The following is a 19,823-nucleotide window of genomic DNA, read 5'->3' on the forward strand; positions in this document are numbered from 1 at the left end:
ATGACCGTCATTGCCTGCGACGGGCATCCACTCGGCTGTCCGGAGTCAGTTTGTCCAGGACCAGGCTATTGACAGCGGTAAATTTACGTACCGCGACACGGTGGCCCATCGCGACACCCAGGCCACTCTACTTTTTTTTTTTTTTTTTCAAAAAAAAAAAAAAAAAAAACCCAGAAAAAAAACAGGGGGCTCTATATTCCTTTAGATGAACGTATATATTTAGCTATTTTTCATGCTTTTCTTTTTTCTCAATTCGTTTAATGTAGGTAAACCTGGAGCGGTTTGGGGGATTTGATAGCGGATTTCGTGCACCTCCCAGCGTGGTAAAGCAGTTAAGATGGCCCCTGTATTGCACGGGCATCGACGATGCTTTGTATTATTCCCCAGACGTTAACCGAGCATTTAAAATGGAAAACAAAGGCAAGGCGGGGCAATGTGGTAAGTTTGGAAATATGGATGAGTTTGTATCAGAATATTCGTCTCCCGCGGGCTCAGCGGATTCTAGCGACCCCGAGGAAAAAAAAAAAAAAAAACCGGTGGAAGGGGGGGCTGTGAGGAACCGCTTCAACTGGATCTCGACGTTGCGTATGACAAGCCGAAGATGGAGACATTGCAGCCAGAGGCAGCCGGGGGCAAGCTGGCATGGTGTCTCTGCATGTGATGGATACGTTAGTTTTGAATACAAAAATAATAACTAGAAATGTGTAGCAATCTTCTGGAATGTGTGCATCTACCGCTAGCAGGTCGGATGCCTGAAATAAAGAAACACCCCCCTCCCTCATCAAGCCCGCCACAAGCCCATCTCCTCCGCTGGCCGGCAATCATAGCTACCTTAGCGCTAACCCGCCTTCTCTTCAGCCACAGGTGAGCGTTTACCCTCGGCAAAGTCCCTAACCTCAATTCCCTGCCTCTGCAGCTTCTCCCTCCGCTTCTCTTGGGACAACCTAGCCTCCTCCTCTGCTACAACGTCCCGGATATCGGTGCCCTGGAGCCATAGTTCCTGTCGAGCTGTCAGTTCGGCATCGAGTTGCGCCTGCGTATCCCGCTCGTTGGTATCGTTCGTGGCTTCCATGGCGAAGTGTTGGACGGCGATGCGAAGATGTGTGGGTGCAGAGGTAAAAGGTATGCCGCCTGTGCCACGTCGTCGCTGGTACTTGGGGGGGGGGGCCTCGAGAGGTTGAAGAGATTGGGAAAAGGTACCTATATAACGTTGTGTGCAGTGGATGTGGGCTGGTGAAGATCTGGAGACGTGGCTCAATAAATATGTAAGTGTTTAATTAAGATGGTGGTGTTCGCGGGATTCCTTGTCCTGACAAAGTAAATGAGGCTTATGGGCTGGAGTTGCTTGTGAACAAGGTCAATAACAGAGAGATAACCAAAACATTGTGCGTCAATGGGTTACTCACTGTCGCTGTGGGTAACTGTGGGTTTGGTTGTTGATGGCTTGGCTCGTTGGGCCCTGGGTGTCAAGCAGATTGCTGGGGGGTGTCCGACAAAATCACACATGTTTGGGCCATCTCAAGAGACTCAAATTGTTTGTTTCTCCGGTGCATTCTCTTTTTTCGTACAGTTCCAAGAATGCATGCAACCTGCGAAAGGTTTGACAAGGGTCAGCTGTTCATCGGCCGCGTATTCCGCCACGGGCCACTTCTCCTCTGTCGTGGCTGGGGAATCTGGGGGGAATGGGGGGCATACGTGCACGAGATACACGGCCCCGGACGCGATGGATTACCTGCAAGCGCCAGAGGCATGGAGTATGAGGACGGAAGTAATGATCAGAAGGTTTCCTTAGAGGATTGGAGGTCCGTCGGCACCTCTCGTCCCTGCTTGTGACCATCTTTAGCAGCGCAAGTGCAATCATGTACAGTACCGGGAAACAACTGGGAAACAACTCGCAAACATGGAACTGCAGAGACTTGCCAAAGAATTAATTAGACACGGGCCTCATTCTCAAGCCACAGGAAGGGGCCAATCTCTTGAACCCTTCAATAAACTAAGCCCGTGCCCTGCAATACCTCGTATCTTTAGGGCAGCCAGGTCCCTTCCCACCTGATTTTCGAACACCGACTTCCATCAGCGTTCTTATCTCGCGACTGCGATTTCCCGCCTGTCAACTCCCGCTCAACGGTCGCCTCAGAACGTGCAAGGCCACTTGGCTAGAAGCCCCAGGGGCAAGGAGTTGTCTTCTTTCTCTTTTTTTGTTGTCCAATTCTTTTTCGAGTAGTGCAGTTCTATCACATTTATTCGAACAGGTCGCCACGCAGCCGACATGGATACTCCACAAGCCATCGCTAACATGGCTCGATCGAGTCTGGGAAGCCCACGGATCACGGCGAAGATCGACAAGGTCAAAACCAAGATTGTGCAGCTCCCCGCGCTCACCCTAGCCAAAGATGAATTCGCTCATGTGGTATACGTGCGCCTCACCCCGCCGGAGAAGCAAATGCTAGAGGCTGCCGTGGCCGCCTCGATTGGTGGTGACGTCGATAACATTGCTGAGCTTGCTGAGACCGACGGCGGAGAGCCCGACAAACTGAGGGATCAAGTCGCTGGTCTGTTATTTCTTCGATGGTACGCAAGGAGTATTTCCTTTCCTCCTCTTCGTAGCGGCAGCGTCGCAATTTACTTGCGCTTGAAATCGGCATCAGAAACAAGGGGCTCCTCCAGAGACCACGACTCGCTAACTATGCTGTACAAGGTCATTTGCAAACTTCGCTATCCAGAACATCTTTGATCGGCTGCATTACATTGACCTCTTTCAAGATGTACCTGTAGAGGATCTAAAGTTGTTTGCTGATCAACAGAGCACGAGGCACGATGAATTTCTGCCCTGGTATATGCCCTACGATTGACTATCTGGCCGTGTTCAGATCTGACTAACGATTTTGGTCAGGGACTGCCGCAGGCAGCGAACCGCGGAACTGCTGGCGGATCCGCTCAATCAGAAATTTTGGTACGACTTTCAGCACCAGCCCGTCAGTATGGCCGAGGCATCAGAGGCGGCTCGGCTTGGAGTATTGCCAGCTCCAGAGGATTTGAAGACTTGGTACCTTCCTCCTTTTTCCTTGCTTCAACCTTGTTTCTCTGCTTCTGTCTTCTTTCCTTTGGTGAATGGGGCAATCGTGGGCTTTTTGCGGTGCGAAAAAGAGTTGTTGACAAGGAATGGGGCTGACGTGCTTTCCCTAGGCGTCTGCTTGCACTCCTGGTCACCAAGAAACATCACATCTTCCGAAAGTGGCCGGGCGTACATGAAGCTGCAGCTTTTGCCGCAGGAACTGGCAACACCGATCCCGAGTATCCTTACTACGATACCTGGTGGCAGGATTTCCTCGATGCTCGTGCGCAGGCGCAGGCGCAGGAGCTGGCTCGTCGTGGGGATAACTCAGGTGACTTCATGTTCCCAAACCCGGATGGCACCATCCCTAGAGCGGTGGATGTTGAGCCTTTGATCGAGCTCCTTAAAGCTCTTCGCATCTGGCCTGCACATGAACAATACGAGGCGGATTGGGTGTTGGGCATATACGGCTGGTTTGATTGTGCTGATGTTTGGGACGTATGGACGCTGGTCAGGATGCTCAAGCTCGAGTCCGCCACTCAGGAGCAGGGCGATGTTTCCGACAAATCGAGTGGATTTCCTTATGCGCCATTACTCGAGGTACGTGTAGCATGTAGCGTGTAGCGTGTGGCGTGGCATCACCCCCCTCCCCCCCCTTTTAGCATCATGTTTTCGACCGGTCAACACAGCGTCTACGGCGAAAGGCTGACCCGCTTGTTCAGAAGGGATACCGCAATCCTGCCAGGAAAGCCCCATTACCCTTGGTTGACCCCAAGGAACTTGTGGAACTCGCTCGGTACAACACATCCAAATATACATTTCACCCCATCGAGGACGAGGACATTGTAAAGCAGATGGTTGAAAGCGTTGGTCTAGAAGACGACGGCAACTGGGATCTTGTTTGCCTAGAAGGCACGAAGAGAGATATCCGGCCCCTTTTTTGGGCCGTGGACCACCCCCACTTCTGGCACGTCCTATACGTTACCGAGGACGTGAATTGGCGCTACTTCACTGCCAACCGTGAATTTCCGGGCCAGTCACTCCCTTGTGACTGTTTCGATTGCGAGTGGATGCGAAAACCAGCCGAGGATGCACCCATGGAGGAGAAGAAAACATGGGAACGATGGCTCAATCATGATCATCAACAGCATGATATCCATTATGCTGACACGCATCGCGGCGGAGAGACAGTTTTTGCGCGCAGAAAGCTTCAGGATACCGCGTTTGCTGGGAATCTGGATCGTTTCTGGATTGACTGGGTTAGTTGCAAAATCCTCGCTTTCCGTCCCTCTCTGACTTTGGCAGAATGACTGCATGCTCATCATGGGCCGGGCGGAAAAGAGCGGCCAAATAACCGACAGCGACACTATCTACATTTTGGAGACCCTACCAGGTATCAAGGCTCGCATCTTGAAGACAGCGTGTGTAGATCGAGATGATGAGCCGTCGGGCCTCGCGTCTGCTTGCCTGTTTTTCAACTTGAAACTCGAGAACCAAGACTTCCTCAAAACGAACCGTAGCCTTCTCCGGTACACTATGAACGAAAAGTACCAGCCCCATTTCAGCGATTTCACTTACTTGATTGAGCCAAGCGAGTTCGACTTCAAAAAGGCTATATTCTTTGGGCACGGTACCTATGGGTCCACATACATGGTCCCATGGAAAAGGGCCCGGCAGTACGACTCCGCCGGAGATATCTCGTATGTGGAGGGGTCAGCAGTAATCAAGATCGTCGCGAATTCCTGGAAAGAGTCGGTGGCCGACCGGGAGGATCTGTTCACTCGAAAGGTAAGCCCTTGTGACTTCCTTGTTATTGGGCCATTTACTCACACTCATTCTGCCTTCCCACTAGCTTGAAGGTTTCTACAACTCCATCGCCGGTAACCGCGTCAAGAATACTGTCGCCTTCTATGGCTACACGTATGTGACCGCCTGGTTTTACGATGACGGTCACCAGGGTAGCAAACCATTCCTGTCCGCACCTATCGTCGGCCGAGACGTGGAGGTCGGCCGGGAACAAGTGCGGGCCTTCGTCTTTGAGTACGCCACAGAAGGTTGCCTTTTGTTAAAAATACCTGAGCTGGCCGCGACGTATTTCAGCAGCTTGCCCGTGCACGTTATCTGGTTCGTACTATTCAGGTTCTTTCTCGACCTGGGCTCCGCTATCCAAGGCATCAATACAATCGCGCCACACAAGTATGTTTTCTCTTTGGCCATATTCTCCCGCCCACCCTTGTCACTAACACCGAGGCCATCCTCCTCACAGATCCATCCACCCCTTCAATGTCCTCCTCCGTACTAACCCCATCCTACCCCCTGCATCAACTTTCAACATCCCCAACATCGCCGATCCTCTACCAGAAGAGTTCACGATTGAGGAGCGGTACGGAGTTCTTCTGTCCGAACCAAGCGACGTCCAGTCGTTTAGGTTCGCGCCTAGTTTCTACATGTTCTACGACTATCTTGCTCCTGAGATCAAGCACGGTTACGGTGCTAGCCGCGAGCACACCGCATCTTCCAATGCCTATGCCTTTGCAAGGTTTGTGCTTGATGTCATACTTGCTGCAAAGGACGAATTTGATCCATTGGCAGCAATGAATAGGGTGTTTCATGTGGAGGTCCTTGGGTGGTTGGAGGCAATGCTAAGTTGGGAAGTGGGCCATGGGGGGGCGGGAAACATGGACGACAACAGTGGAGATACCGAAGATGACGACGAAGACAACATGGAAGACGACGGGGGTGAGTGTGAGTGCGAGTGCGATGATGGCGAAGTCGAATATGAGGGCGAGGGCGAGTACGATGGTAACGCAGACGATGAGCAAGACGACGGGGCCGAGGACGAAAACGATGACGACGAAAACGATGAGGAAGACGACGATGACATTCGGTCAATATACGGCCTCCGCAACTTCCGGGATGCCGGGCGAGTCAAGGCCTTCGAGGAATTTCTCAAGCTGATGCGCGATGTAGCCACCCTCCAAGTGGCGCTCCACACGGCTTATCTCGTCCCTTATTCTTCGCGGCTGTACAAGCTTGAAGAGTCGTTCCCGCACGTATGGTCAATGTTGCATGAACGTATGCCGCACTTTGATCAGCACGGGGTGGATCTGTATTGGATCCGTTGTGATAATAAGGCTGAAGAGGGAGCACAGGATTGGGATGATAGTGACGGTGGAGATGATGACAGTTCACAAGAGGAGAGCGACGTGGATAGGGTTTTTGACAATTCTAGCAGTAGCGAGACCTCCTTGAGTAGTCAGAGCGACTCTGACTGAGGTGCGGGGGGTAGGTCGGAGGAGTTTCCAGCGTCGGATGTTTATCCGTAGGCCCAATATTGCTGGTGCACAGCCTTTCTTCATATTATTGTCAGAATAGAGATAAGTGTCAGAACAGAAACGATATGAGGCGGCATTCTCCGATTGCGGGCAACTCTCTGGTAGAACCGTGGTCCGGTTTAGGTATTATATATGCCCTTGTCCCGTCATTTAACTTTCCTCTCTTCGTCATCCCTTCTATATTTATTGTCATGTCTGAGTCAGTATCGTCCTTGCCATCATCATTGCTGTCATCGCTATGCCAAAAAAAACCAGCTTGTTGGCATTCAGGGCTGCGATGACATCGGTTTAACGTCCGAAGACATTGTTGACCAACGACTTAATTATAGGAATTGCCAACTACGTAGTACACAGAATATTGTCTTTAATCTAACATCAACGCCGAGTTAAATCCACTTTTGAAACTCACCAATGGAATCCAGGTTCCTTATCATGTTCCATCATCATTCTTAAGCTCGGCTGAGGCACCGTTGCTGGCATGTCCCTCAGTAGCCCCTGACTCGTCTCCGCTCGCCACCCGTGTTTGGTTCTCTTGGCCCTTAGGCTGCGTTTGTTTCTCGTGACCGCCCTTTTCGTCGTCTTTGCGCCTCAGCCCGATACGGCCAGGGGCCGACATGCGCGCTGCCATCTGCGGGAACAGGATCCCAGGCGGGAAGACGGCCAGCAGAATGCACGGGATGAGAACCATGCTGTTTGTTTCTGTGTTAGCTAACCCGACCCGACGCTCGAACGTTTGGGAATGCTACTCACAACCCCTCTAGCACGATAAACGAGGGCTCGTCCTGCATGATGTGGTTGCCCCAACCGCCGGCCATTTCGGCGATGCTGTCCCGCCACGTTAGCATCTCGGCAGCTATCCGAATTTCCGAGGAGAAGGGGCGCCATACCGGTAGATGCACCGGATGAGGATGCCGCTGTAGGCGCCCACCACAGCGTACACGAACAGCCGGAAATTCCTATCCTTCCACAGCGCGACCGCCTCAGGGTCCGCTTCGTCCGATCGGATCCTACATCCAGTCAGTCAGTCAGCCCGTCAGTCCGTCCGTCTCCCGCTAACCACCCTCCCTTTTTTCTTTTCTTTTCCTTTTTTTTTTTTTCTTTCTCTTGATGTCTTCCCATCACTTACCACTTCTTGACCCTGAGATAATAATCCCCGCCGACCGTCCCAAAGAACAGCAGCACCACCACCTGCAGCACGATGCCGGCGATGATGCACCGGTTCCCGTGCTGCACCATGGCCAGGTTGCTCGTGGCCGCGCTGGCGGCCAGGGCGCCGCCGATGGCCTGCACGCACAGGCACGAGACGTCGAGCGGGACGAAGACGAACGGGTACAGGTGGGGGCGCACGCGCGACAGGGCCGGGTTGAGCGCCAGGCAGACGTGCTTGAGGGTGAGGTAGATGGAGATGCAGACCAGGGTGGGCGAGAGGATGATGGCGACGATCTGCGTCTCAAACGCCTGCTTGTTCCACGGGTTGTCGGTCAGCGGGACGCGCGCGGCGTAGCCTGGGATGGGCATGGCCGGTGTTAGTTCGATGTCTCCTTTCTGAGGGGGGTTGGGGTTGGGGTTGGAAGCATGCTCTTGTCTGGTTTGAATTGTGTTGGGTTGGGCGTTGGTAGTGGGATTTGAGGTCCGACTCGATCACAACTCGCGCCTCCCCGTCTCTTCAAGCAGAGAATGGCAACCCTGAGTATAAAAAGCACCCACCAGCGAGTTCCAGCGCGCATCCGGCTGCAATGAATGCCATGTAGCTCCATGTCTTCTTCCAGATGCCAAACACCAGCGTCACAATCATCGCAATCCCAAACCCAATCGCGAAAAATATGTTGATTCCCCGGTTCGGATAATACCCCAGCGTGGTGGCCTCGACAGGGCAGGTGGGCGACACCTCGTGGCACGAGTAGTAGTAGTTGGCAATGGCATTTTCGAGATCTTCCGGGCTCATCCCCGGCGGGATCATTGACGGGTCTATCTGGTCCAAGTCCATAGTGCGTCAATTGGTGTATGGTCGACCGAAGCGGTTAACAACTTGGCTAGGTGAACGTTCACTAGCGCGACGATACGGGGGATGAAGGTGAGATCCAAAGGGCAGAATGGTTCTAATCCGGGGTGGTTTGCCGCAGTGAACCAAGTCCACGGGCTGCAGCCAGTGCGTGGGTTGTATGACGGGAACCAGGTAGTGAAACACCACCGAGCGTGTGGTTGCGGCTCTTACAAAACACGAGTCTTGAAGATCGACAGAATACCGGGAACCGGGACGCACGCACAAGGCGGGGGGATCGGGGCTCTGATATATAAAGAAATACCCCAACCCATCCAAGGCAAGGTACACTACAACGCAGGGGAGACGGTATTAGCGCTAGCTTAAACATGACATGACACGACCCATAGCAATCCATGCCCAGTGGATGAGACTCTCGAATTGAAAATTCCGGAATCGCAACCGCCGCGCCGCAAATCTGCGGCCGAGATTTCCTGCAAAAGCCTTCCCAGGTCGGTCGAATCCGGGTTCTCAAAATGCCCATGCCCCATCTGGCGTATCGCACGAGATAAAAGCGAATGCGACGCTCGTTGCCATCTGCTTCTCGGGGTTCTTGGGGTTGAGCGAGGGAGGTGTCGTTGGCAAGGCGAGCGTTGCAATCCGAACCCGATTATGGCCACCCCCGGGGGTTTGTCCTTCTTTTAGAGACGGCGGTGGAGAAGGGCCATAGTTACTCCATTTCTAGGGACTGTGGTGTACTGTGTGTGCAATGTAAGTAGAAGACCCTCCAGCATGTAAATCTCACCTTTACATCAGGCGAGGCCATGATCTACGGCGCCGGTTGCAAAACCGGGACCAGAAGAGTTAGCGGGAATAGGGCTTTGGAAGCTCGGGACGAGAGACAGGCAGCAAGCACGCCATGTACCGGGGGTGGAGGATTTCTCCAGGTTCTCGTTCCCCGCAAACACCGCCAATCGCGGCCCACCTCGCTTCCACAAGGCTTGGAAGGGGCATGCTTATGTGATCATCTCCGGACATGGTGGGCAATAGAAGGTACTGACGGGACTGCTATGATACGACTGCTTTATCACGGGTGGCACGGTGACAGCGGATCGCACAACGGCGAAGGGTTCTTTATTTTGTGTGGTTTACTCCTTGCCTCCAAGCCACCGGTAGACGACGGAAAAGTCACGCCCCTTACACTTTTCCTCCCCGTCAGCAGACTCGTAGATTTCCGATGCTTTGTCGGCAAGCGGAAGCTGCGCACCGGCCTCCTTAGCAGCGAGCATAGCGAGCCTCAAATCCTTCCGCATCAAGCCGATACCAAACCCTCCCTGGTAATCCCGGCTCGCCGGCGCAGTCTCCACGACGCCGGGCACGGGGTTGTTGACCTCGCTGGGCCAGCACCTGCCGGTGCTCACGTTGATGACGTTGGCAAGGACCTTCGGGTCCAGGCCCCATTTGATGCCGAGATTCATGGCCTCTGCCGTAGCTATATTCTCAATCGCAAGCAGATAGTTGTTGGCCAGTTTCGCTGACAAGCCCGCTCCTTGCGGACCGCAGTGCAATACTCGTTTACCCATGCGCAGGAGGATGGGCTCGATGCGACCGACGAGGGAATCAGGCGCTCCGAGCATGAATGTCAATGTCCCCGCGGTGGCACCGACCACTCCGCCCGACATGGGCGCGTCGACAAAGTGGCCCTGGCCTTCCGGAAGCGTCGATGATACGGCTGACGCGACCCATCGTGACGAAGATGGGTCGATGGTCGAGCAATCGATGAAGAGCCGCGGCTTTGGGCGCGCTCTAAGACCTCTTTTCAGAATAGCTTCATACGTCGACTTGACGTGCTGGGGTTCTGGGAGGCAGGTAATCACCGTGTCCTATGATTGAACCGCTCGTTAGCGAAGTTGGTCAACTTGTCTTCTCATGCCTGTTGTGTTGACCAAAGCAAGGGCGATTTCCGTGGGCTTCTCAGAGGATTGGCTTATGTTGTATAACAATAATCACGGTAAAGGCCGGGCAAGCCGGCCCCAACTTAGAACGTCATAGATAGAACAAACTCATCATGCAAGCCAAGTGTTCCGATCGGGGGAAAAGAACCAGGTCTGCACATACCGCCTCTTTGGAAGCATCCGCTGCGCTATCAGCCAGCTCAGCGGCTGCGCCGCCGGTCTGTTGCAACTTCATCTCCTGTGCTAGCTTCGCCACAGCGGCTTTGTTGATGTCGAAGAGCCGGACGGTATCGCTCGGCGGCAGCTTGGCCTGGAGGTTCCGAGCCATCTGGTACCCCTATTGGACAGAGCAGCGTCAGTATCGAGTTTCCAGACCGAGCGGTTCGGCTACGTTGCACAACAAACGCACCATCTGTCCCAAGCCAATGAATGCATAATTATCCTGCGTGCGGGGTGAGGTTGAGAAAGCCCGGCGCTGCGCCTGCTGAGCAGGTCTCCATAACCTCACAGTCGGCTTCATCTGGGCTGACCGGGATGCGCTTTGTTAGGATGCGTTGCAGATGGCGGCTTCCAAGCAATCCGTCTTGCGGTGTTGGTTGCGGTCGAGCGGGAGCACCTGGGCGAGGGGGTGTTGTGGGAGCCGAGGACAAAGCCGGCCATTGCCGGTCGTAGCCAGCTCCTCATTTGACGACCATGGGTTGGGTTTGGGGTCTCAAGTTCAACTAATGCCAATCCCAACGAGGGGAAGGGGAAAGAATTGCATTAGAGACGGGAGCTCCCGGCCCCGCTCCCGTCCTGAAAGCTTCAAGACACAAAGGTTTCCATGGCGGACCCGAGCATATTTTTCGGACGAGTTTGATGCAAGAGGAAAAGCTTCGTCGGGACAGGGAAAAGTTTTTGTGCGCCCGAAGAAATGACGGGGCCCTGCGCCCAATTGGTAGAACTGGCCCGAGCGTCCGTCTCTTCCGATACTCGGCGGGCACTGCGAGAAGCCCGTAGGGCTGGGCTCCATCAGGCCCTTTTTCTCGCGTCAAACCAAGGATTTCACCAATGTCGACAGCAGTGTTACTAATGCCATTCCATGTGATTTCAATTATCTGTAAAACGCCGGACACCTATAACTCGCTTTCTGCAAACCGGGCTAAATTCCGGTTAGATTCATTACAAAGGAGGATATTCGGGTACTATGGCCAAGGCAACGTCCAGCCCCCCTCGAAATGAAGCCTTCTGCCTGTATCATCGTGGTCTTGAGCCGTGCGATACTTCCATGCCTGACCGTGCCCATGCAACGATCTGGTCCACCGATGCGAGAGCCTTCCGTAAAGATTGTGCTGGCTCCCTCTCTTTGACTCTCTCCTGTTCTTGGAAGGCGGTAACTGCCGCAGGGGGTATGTGCAAAAAAACGAGACGAAAGTGTAAAACCGTGTTCCAAAATAGCATGGGAAATATTGCCTTCCACCCACCCCATAGATTCCTTTCCAGCAACTCCAAGTCAAGGCGACGGCGGGCGAAACGAAGCTATCGTCCCGAACCTCAACGAGGTGTGACTGCCGCCTACGCGTCACCAAACAAATCAGGGCAAGCGAGAGGGGTGTAGTGTCAAGATGCCCAAGAATCGATTATAAGGCGTTCATGACATAGGGCCCAATCATCGGGAGCAGAGCCCTGCGCAACCTGTTAGCCAGACCGTTGTGAACGTAAGAAATGCGAACCATTGCTTACCCGAAAGCTCCTACGGCAACTGTGGCAGTGAGTCCTAGATAGGCCCGCTTCCGAATCTTCTCCTTGCGAAGCTCAGCCGCCGTCTTCACCTTCTTTGCCTGGGGGGATTCCGAATCGCCCTGCTCATTCTCCTTGTCCTCGTCTTGAGCAATGTCGTCGGCTTTCCGCTTATTCTTGTTGCTGCCCGAAGCAGAAGCAGCGTCGTTGTCGGCCTTGACTGCGGCTTCGACCATGGCTTTGGCGTCAGCGACCATCTTTGCTGCGTCCTCGGGTGACGGCAGTTCGCCCAAGATGGGCACCTCAAGCTCGACCCTTGTGTGCTTGACCTCCTCGCCCTCGGCATCCACCTTCGAGTCCTGATCGATGTGGACCTTGATTTTGGGCTCCTCTTCCACAGGCTCGAGCACCACCATGGGTTCCTTCTCGATCGATTCGATCTTGACCTCGGTCTCGCCGGTCTCACGAACATTTGCCACCTTGGCCGTCGTAGAGGTCGAAAGGTGGGCAAACGATGGCACTTCTCCATTGGCAAGCGAAGGCGACGCAGAGTCCTTGTTGCTGGTCGCAGGAGTGTCGGTGACGACTGACGACTGCGACGACGCGACTCTCCGCTTTCTGGGGCTAGCGATCGCGCGCCTGCTGCCCGTAGACTTGGTCGGGCTCACGGAGCGGCGGCTGCGCGAGGTACGCGTGGAGCTCGGAGTCGGCGGAGCAAGGGTCGGCTGTCCAGAGAAGAACTTGGGGGGCGCGGTGATATTCTTAGGCGAGCTGCTGTCCGAGCCGGTTGGAGGAAGGATATCAGCAGGATCAAGGAGAGCGCGAATCCAGGGAAGAATCTGGTATTCCTCGGCCAGAATCAACGCCTGCTCGGGCGGGATCCAGACGTTCCCGGCCGCCTCGCCGTGGCTCGTTGAAAGGGACTTGATGTATTTGCGTTCCGCCTCCTCCTCCTCCTGGGCTGCCCACGGAAAGGTGGCCTTGAACATGCCAGTAGCAGAAACAAAGCCGTCTTGGCTGCGACGCATGAGGTAGTAGCTGTGAGGCGATGATTTGAAGATACCCGACACGATGCCTTTGGGAAGTGGAGCCCTCAGCTGCGCGTAATCGAGAGGGACAAGGGTTGACGCGTCGACCTCGGCGCCAGGAACCGCCGCGACCATGCGCGCCGTGAGCTTCGTCTGCCCTAGCCGGCGACGGCTAACCAGCTCGGCGTCTGTATACAAAAGGTAAGTTTGGGATCCATTTCAAGTCCATGTAGAGCCCTTACGGTCGGGCACATCTGCAAGTAGCAGAGGATTGCGGCGTTCCGGGAGGTGTCGGTTCGGCGCCATTGTTTTGGATTGTGTTGCGAAATAGTAAGCGGTCCGGAAAGCGCTGTCGAATGCGATGGATGATAAGGAGAATCCGGACAGAATGAAGCGCGACGAGCGAAATCTTTTGCGCGCAGCCGCAGGGGCTTCGTGGAGCTGAGCCGCAATCGAGCGGACGTGACTCGGGAGAAGCAGAAATATCCAACCAAAAGACGATATAAAAAGTGCTAATGTCGATGAGACGAAGAGTGCTGGTTGACAGGCCAAGAGCGGCGCAAGGAGAAGGATACTTGCGATGCGATTGAATCGATCCTCGGAACCGGGCGCAATATGCAATCTGTCTCGGAGAACGAGCGACAGATTGGGAGGAAGAGCCTGGGGGGCCTTGGGGTTCTCCCAGTGGATAGCGCGACTCGGGCCTGTGAGGAGGGTTTAGCGTGTCATTGAGCGCACGGGCCATTTCAAGGTTCCTAACTGATTTGGTCTCGCTCTCCGCAAAAAATTGGGCTCCAGCACATTCAGGGACCAGCAGGGACTGCAACCCACCGCGCCGACCTTCCGCGCGAAGCTCAACCCCCGGTCGACCAGCGAATTGGTGTTCACCATGTCACGAGCAAGGCCCCCCGAGCCTCCGATTTGGCAGGCTGCGGCACAATTCTGGATGGTTGGTTGGGTGCTGCTGCGTTGATTGATGTAGAAGCCTTGTCCTCCAGATTCCCCAGGTACTTGGTACCTCGATCGACGCAGTTTGCATCAGCCAACCGTTGGTCACCAGGAGCATGGTTTGTGAGGCAGATGCTTTCCACAAGTAATATTCGTTCGTTGACGCACTCTCGGTCAGCCTGGCTGTTGAACACGCATGCCACGTCTTGACACCGCGCTCCGGCCGATCACGAATCTGAAACCTAAGGGGAAGCTAGATGATTGCTGCTCTAGGGAACTCGTGAGGCCAGCATCATCCCTTTGTCGTACTGATCATTTCTTCCCTGAACCTCGATTCAACCTAATATCAGATCCACTCGCAAGAGAAGCCGGCGCACGATTACTAAGGCTGATGGTGCTGGTGAACTGATGACAGGACGGGACAGGACGGGCCCGGATTCCATTGCGGGGATGGGCCGCGGCTTCCGGAAAAATCGTGCTTCCGACCGCGCTCGTAATCATCCATCCCGTCCAGTCCGGATCCAACCTGAAGCTTCTTCTGTGTCCCTCTTTTGACAGCGGAAGGGCCAGCGAATGAGCGGTGAACAAGTCGGTCCCCAGTCTTGGCCCGGGGTCTAGACAACACCCAAACATTCGATAACATGTCCGAAGTGTCTTGACGGTGTTGACAACTCCAAGGTCTGTACGACAAAACGGCAGAGCCGCAAACTACCTTTGCGTTGTGTTGGGATCAGCAATTGTACAAATGTGTACAAATGCAACTGCCAACACGAGACCAACCGAACCTCATGTAATATTTGCGCCGACTGTCGTGTATCGTATGTAAGGGCAACGCGAGCCAGCCCTCTGAGGGGGCGGCTGATTTGGCAATGCTGGCCTATCAGTTCGCACTAGCGGCGGCTTGAGACACAAAAATATTCCATCCGATGCCTTCGATTTTGGTGCCGCAGTTGGTCAACCGTCGGGAGAGCATAACGCCCGGCACATGTTCCAGATGTTGTGACGGTCCAATGATGTAGGATTCGGGCCCGGGAGGCCCAGCCAGAACCCCACAAAGGGGGGCCGCTGGTTGGCCAAAGAAAGGAATGCGCGAGAACCCCTCCACCCCTCATTGCTCCATCAGCCCAAATAAATAAGCTCCCATCACCATCCCTCAGCCCCTTCGATCTCCATCCCCGTGGTCGGCGGCGAAAGAGACTTGCATACCCTACCTCCACACCTCGGCGAGCCCGGTCCCAGCGATCCTCATTGTTATTCACGGCGTCCTCGAACCTGTCGACATCCCCAATTGCCCGCCATGGCGCCCCACGACGAGGACCTGTTGCCCGAGAACACCTCGGGCTACAAGCTCTCTCAGCCCAAGCACAGCTTGGCCGAGTACGAGAAGATGGGTGAGTCCAACGTGGGAAACTATGCGTTGTTGGTTGTGTTCGCCATTGTAGGAATGCGTTCTATTGTACGAATTCGACCTGAGCAAGTGCTGCGTCGACCGCCTGACTGGTTCCGTTGAGGTACTCGCGCCGCCGTCTCTCCCTCACTTCCGCGAACCCCTCTGTTTCTGTCGCCGCGGCTGCCAACACTCGTCGAAAGTTGTGTTGGCTTGTTTTTGATGGCATTATCTCCTCGTGGTCCATCAGAACTTTTTTTTGCACCTTTACCATGCCTAACACCTTGGTCGGCGGCCTTTCTCGCCGCCATTCCCTTGCCTCCTCTCCTTCCTCCACGTACCCCATGCCGGTAACCGCTCGCTATAACCGCTCGACCTGTCAATCGCGTCTCGCCGCCACAACCTCGGCATATCCAATCACCTCTGCGGTCCAGCCTCCTCGGCTGTGAGCTGGAAGTCAACATGTCTTCTGGCCCGAAAGTAACCTTTCTGGACGCTGATTTGCGAGGAATCCGCGACGAGAACGGCAGCTCAACGGACGTTGCGGCCGGAGGATCCGCTCATGCTGCCTTAATGCCCCGTCCCTCGAAGCGCCGTGGCTCCCCCTACCCCGGAGCCCTGCCCATGGAGGATGAGCCCGAGGCTCTAGGTGGCTGTCTGCATAAAACGCAGAGTTCTGCTTCATCACTGCACAGCTTGGTGTCTTCAATGCGCACTCTTTATCGCCGTGGGACTAACAAGAGTCAACCCTCTTCAGATGCCGAGGACGAGTCGCTCCAGCGGTATAAGCAGTCCCTCGGACTCGGCGGCGGAAAGGACTTGTCGGACCCCAACGATCCCCGAGTGTGCATTATCCAGTCGCTCACGATGGAATCGCCCGGTCGCGACCCCGTAGTCATTGATCTCTCATCTCCCGGCAGCCTCGATACACTCAAGAAGAACCCTTTTAAGATCAAGGAGGGCGCCACTTTCACCATGAGCGCCAAGTTCAAAGTCCAGCATGAGATTCTCAGCGGCCTGCACTATATCCAGGTCATCAAACGCAAGGGCATTCGGATCCCTAACGGAAAGACGGACGAGATGATTGTACGTGATGACATCTCTGCGAATCCAGAATTACCACACTAACGCCGCGGGTCCACAGGGCAGCTACGCCCCCAACACGGAGCAGAACCCCGTCTACACCAAGAAATGTACGCTCGCTCCTGATCCGCTTACTATGTCTCCCATGCGTGCTCTCTTGGACCGCATCCCCTGTTCACGGCGCAGCTAACAACGAACCGTTAGTCCAAGAGGAGACGGCACCGACCGGCTGGACCGTTCGTGACACGTACACCGTCAGCTCTAGCTTCGTTGACGACGATAAGAAGACCCATCTCCAGTTCGACTGGGCCTTTAAGATTGACAAGGACTGGTAAACTGGTTCTCGCGGGTGCGCTGCAGGCCCCGTCGATTGACGACATAAATGGTGGCTTTTCACAACCGGGATATTCATGGTTAACATTTGGGCTCTGTTAGGTGGGGAAGGCACATCATACGGCCCACGGAATGCGGAGGGATGGGCCCGGCGGGGGGTTGTGGAAGGCCGGATGCTTGATGGGAGGCCTTGGATGGGCAGCCAGCGGTCTCGATTCACGGATTGGGAAGTGCTGGATTGGAATCGTCCTTCCACCTGCGCTTTGCTGGCCAGCAGCAATGGAATAAGAACGAACCCCCATCCGCCTGAGAGACTGCTGGCTTGGAGATGACTCAGGTCCCCTCCACCGATGCAGAGAGAGACGGGGGTATTTCTTTTCTTTTCCCGGTCCTGTTCTCCTCCACCTTAGCGACAAGCGGCTCACTCACTCTTCAAAGAAAACCAAAGAACAAGGCCATTGGCCTGATGCGATGTGCACAATTTCTCTAGCAACACCTAGTTAGCCAATGGGAACGCGGATGGAATCTGAGGCCGGCACTTGGTACCGTAGCACATTGCACATTTGGCGAAGTGCTCTTCTTGGTATCATCATCTATCGCGACGGCGGCCGGCTCCCTAGGCCACACCACAAACGTGTGCCGGCATCATCCGCTCATGTCTATACAAATTAACATGGCACACCGTGACAATCGTCCTCCCATTCCTCCACCTCGGCGTTATCCACCCTATTCCTTCTCTACAAGAAATAATCCGGCAACGCCCCTCCTTCCCCGGCCTTATCCCCCCGACCCATCTGCGCGTCCTTGAACTCGTCGTTTTCGGGCGCCGCGCTAAAGACGTTGAAGAAGCGCTCGCCCGTGTCGCTCACCTCGAGGACGCTGGCCATGTTGCCGCAGCGGTAGCAGTAGTTTGGCGCGCTCCACACGGTGCTGAGGCGGTCGTCGTAGAGGACCTGGAAGCCCTCCTGGCAGAGCTGGTGGGCGCGGAGGATGTGGTTCATGTTGTTGACGGCGAGGAACTTCTTAACGACCTGCGCGCCAAACGTGTAGCCCGCGCCGCGCGGCGACAGCGAGAACTCGTCCCGCTCCGGGTCCGGGTCGGACCAGACCAGGTCGGCCATGGGCCCTTCGTGGGGGATCTCGCGGAAGCGGTCGATGATCTTGATTTGGTCGATGGAGTGGATGGACGGGGAGAGGCCTGTTTTGGGAAAACGGGGAAAGGTCAGTTGTGGAAAAAGAAAAAGGGGAGGGGAGGGAGAGAGAATTGCGTGCGAAGGGAGACTTGCCGCCGTGTACGCAGAATATTTGATCATTGATCACCACGCTGAGGGTCAAAAAGTCAAACATGTCGGTAAAGTAGTGCCAGACGTTGGCGTTGCCGTATTTGCGCGAGCATTCGGTGTAGAAGCCATACGACTGGGTGACGCCTCGAGACTCGTGGTTCCCTCGAATCAAGTGGACGCGGTTGGGGTATCTCAGTTTTAAGCAAACAAGGAGAGAGATTGTTTCCACGCTGAACATGCCCCGGTCGACATAGTCGCCTGTGTCGCGGTTCGAGTCAGCGAGCCGTGTTTGCCTTGCGCCCAGTTGGCCATGAACAAAACGCACCGAGAAACAGATAATTCGTGTCCGGGCACCAGCCGCCAATCTTGAATATCTCAATCAGGTCGTAAAACTGCCCGTGGATGTCGCCAACGACGGTGACGGGCGCGCGCACATGGACAACATTGCTCTCGCGCATCAGCAGCTCCTTTGTCTTGGCGCATATTGCTTCGATCACCGACTCGGCCAGGAGTTCCTTCTTGTAGAGGCGCGAGATGCACTCGTCGAGGTCCACGGAAGCTGTAGCGCATCGAGTCAGTGATGGTGGGAGGTGGGGCATGGCCAGAGTGGCTGCTGGTGACTGCACAGTGGGCTACGATCCGAATGGCTTCCATGGGGGGCCCAGCTGAAGGGGCAAAGTACTCACAAGGTAGCCCGGGCATCTTGGGGGGGGGGGGGGGGGAGAGGTCGTACAGAGGGTGAAAGCGGCGGGCAGCGAGATCAGCGGTCGTAAAGCGGGCGACTGCGTCCCCCGGCTTGAGCGGTGTCAACGGTGGAGGTGGGTTGTTTTATGCGAACCAACATATTCGGAGAGGACTGGGGGTCATCGAGGTCGACTTGGAAAATGTCGATATTTGTCGTCGAATCCTATAAACCCTGGATAAGGCGAATACTATACGAGATGCACGCTGGCGCCGAGGCTCCGGGGAAGAGCGCAGCATTGCCCAGGGGTTAGCAAGCTCTTCGTTCAGCAGTCAGCAGGCGGGTAAAACACTGCGTCCTGGCGGTAGGGTCTCCGGTCCCGAGCAAATGGCGATTGCACACTGCCGTCATGTTCGGTTGGACCGGAGTTACTTCGGGAATTGTGGTGCTGGTTCGCTGCCTATCGATAACTCGATAGCACGGACGGCTCACGCCAAAAGTTCCACCTGGCAGCTGCACCACACGTGCCGTAATGTTCCCCACATGAGCACCAGGAAGGTCTTGCGTTCAAAAGCAGACCACTTCCCACCCGCCTTGCCCTGTTCCTTTCTTTCCTCATCATCCCGTTCTTTTCTCGTCTTTGGCGCCGCCGCGCACACGGAACCCGCCAGGCCCTTCCGTGGCGGCGTTTTCATTGTTCGAAAAGCGACGCCAATATCGAATATCGATGTCGGCGAGTCTTAACCTGTTCATCGGCCGGAGGTGACGTTTCTGCTCTTTTGCCTCTGCGTCTCCATCCGTCCACGATCTGTTGGGACTGGAGTCGGTTGGTGTCTTCCCATCACCCAATTTTTGTCTGGCAATCGCGCGCCAAACCGGTTTGTGCCTCGGGCGTTCTCTTCCCGAAACATCGCCTCGCGTCCCCCATAGGCCAGGTCGAGGTGCAATTTGGCCTAGTCTAGGCGCGGACAGAGGGGGCGGTTTTCCCTGAGGCTTTTCCTTATCTTGTGTCTCTCTCACGTCTTCGTTGTTGC

At 55.0% G+C, this 19,823-nt stretch overlaps 7 protein-coding genes across 7 annotated transcripts; 2 read left to right on the forward strand and 5 right to left on the reverse strand.

Moving 5' to 3' along the window:
- Positions 1-838: 838 nt before the first annotated feature.
- MFIFM68171_09820 (uncharacterized protein) lies at positions 839-1,072 on the reverse strand (the record flags this gene model as incomplete). The annotated part of the gene is made up of 1 exon (XM_071065239.1): positions 839-1,072. The coding sequence occupies one exon, from the start codon at positions 1,070-1,072 to the stop codon at positions 839-841; it is 234 nt and encodes a 77-aa protein (XP_070921340.1).
- Positions 1,073-2,269: 1,197 nt separating this feature from the next.
- MFIFM68171_09821 (uncharacterized protein) lies at positions 2,270-6,330 on the forward strand (the record flags this gene model as incomplete). Its single annotated transcript, XM_071065240.1, has 8 exons — positions 2,270-2,571; positions 2,699-2,833; positions 2,894-3,046; positions 3,187-3,655; positions 3,778-4,314; positions 4,361-4,843; positions 4,908-5,251; positions 5,322-6,330. 8 exons carry the CDS (start codon positions 2,270-2,272, stop codon positions 6,328-6,330), a joined length of 3,432 nt encoding a protein of 1,143 aa, XP_070921341.1.
- Positions 6,331-6,820: 490 nt separating this feature from the next.
- Positions 6,821-8,377, reverse strand: MFIFM68171_09822 (uncharacterized protein; the record flags this gene model as incomplete). Its single annotated transcript, XM_071065241.1, has 5 exons — positions 6,821-7,079; positions 7,141-7,215; positions 7,278-7,397; positions 7,517-7,895; positions 8,098-8,377. The coding sequence occupies 5 exons, from the start codon at positions 8,375-8,377 to the stop codon at positions 6,821-6,823; spliced, it is 1,113 nt and encodes a 370-aa protein (XP_070921342.1).
- A 1,142-nt stretch (positions 8,378-9,519) lies between these two features.
- On the reverse strand, positions 9,520-10,846 carry MFIFM68171_09823 (uncharacterized protein; the record flags this gene model as incomplete). The annotated part of the gene is made up of 3 exons (XM_071065242.1): positions 9,520-10,254; positions 10,490-10,663; positions 10,736-10,846. The coding sequence occupies 3 exons, from the start codon at positions 10,844-10,846 to the stop codon at positions 9,520-9,522; spliced, it is 1,020 nt and encodes a 339-aa protein (XP_070921343.1).
- A 1,099-nt stretch (positions 10,847-11,945) lies between these two features.
- MFIFM68171_09824 (uncharacterized protein) lies at positions 11,946-13,379 on the reverse strand (the record flags this gene model as incomplete). Its single annotated transcript, XM_071065243.1, has 3 exons — positions 11,946-11,991; positions 12,049-13,261; positions 13,316-13,379. 3 exons carry the CDS (start codon positions 13,377-13,379, stop codon positions 11,946-11,948), a joined length of 1,323 nt encoding a protein of 440 aa, XP_070921344.1.
- Positions 13,380-15,318: 1,939 nt separating this feature from the next.
- RDI1 (rho GDP dissociation inhibitor) lies at positions 15,319-16,826 on the forward strand (the record flags this gene model as incomplete). Its single annotated transcript, XM_071065244.1, has 4 exons — positions 15,319-15,412; positions 16,166-16,494; positions 16,553-16,601; positions 16,696-16,826. 4 exons carry the CDS (start codon positions 15,319-15,321, stop codon positions 16,824-16,826), a joined length of 603 nt encoding a protein of 200 aa, XP_070921345.1.
- A 735-nt stretch (positions 16,827-17,561) lies between these two features.
- On the reverse strand, positions 17,562-18,809 carry PPG1 (Putative serine/threonine protein phosphatase; the record flags this gene model as incomplete). Its single annotated transcript, XM_071065245.1, has 4 exons — positions 17,562-18,022; positions 18,111-18,365; positions 18,433-18,666; positions 18,794-18,809. 4 exons carry the CDS (start codon positions 18,807-18,809, stop codon positions 17,562-17,564), a joined length of 966 nt encoding a protein of 321 aa, XP_070921346.1.
- Positions 18,810-19,823: the final 1,014 nt, after the last annotated feature.

The sequence above is a fragment of the Madurella fahalii genome, assembly GCF_045866475.1.
Source record: "Madurella fahalii IFM 68171 DNA, scaffold_5, whole genome shotgun sequence".
In the NCBI taxonomy this organism is placed as follows: domain Eukaryota; kingdom Fungi; phylum Ascomycota; class Sordariomycetes; order Sordariales; genus Madurella; species Madurella fahalii.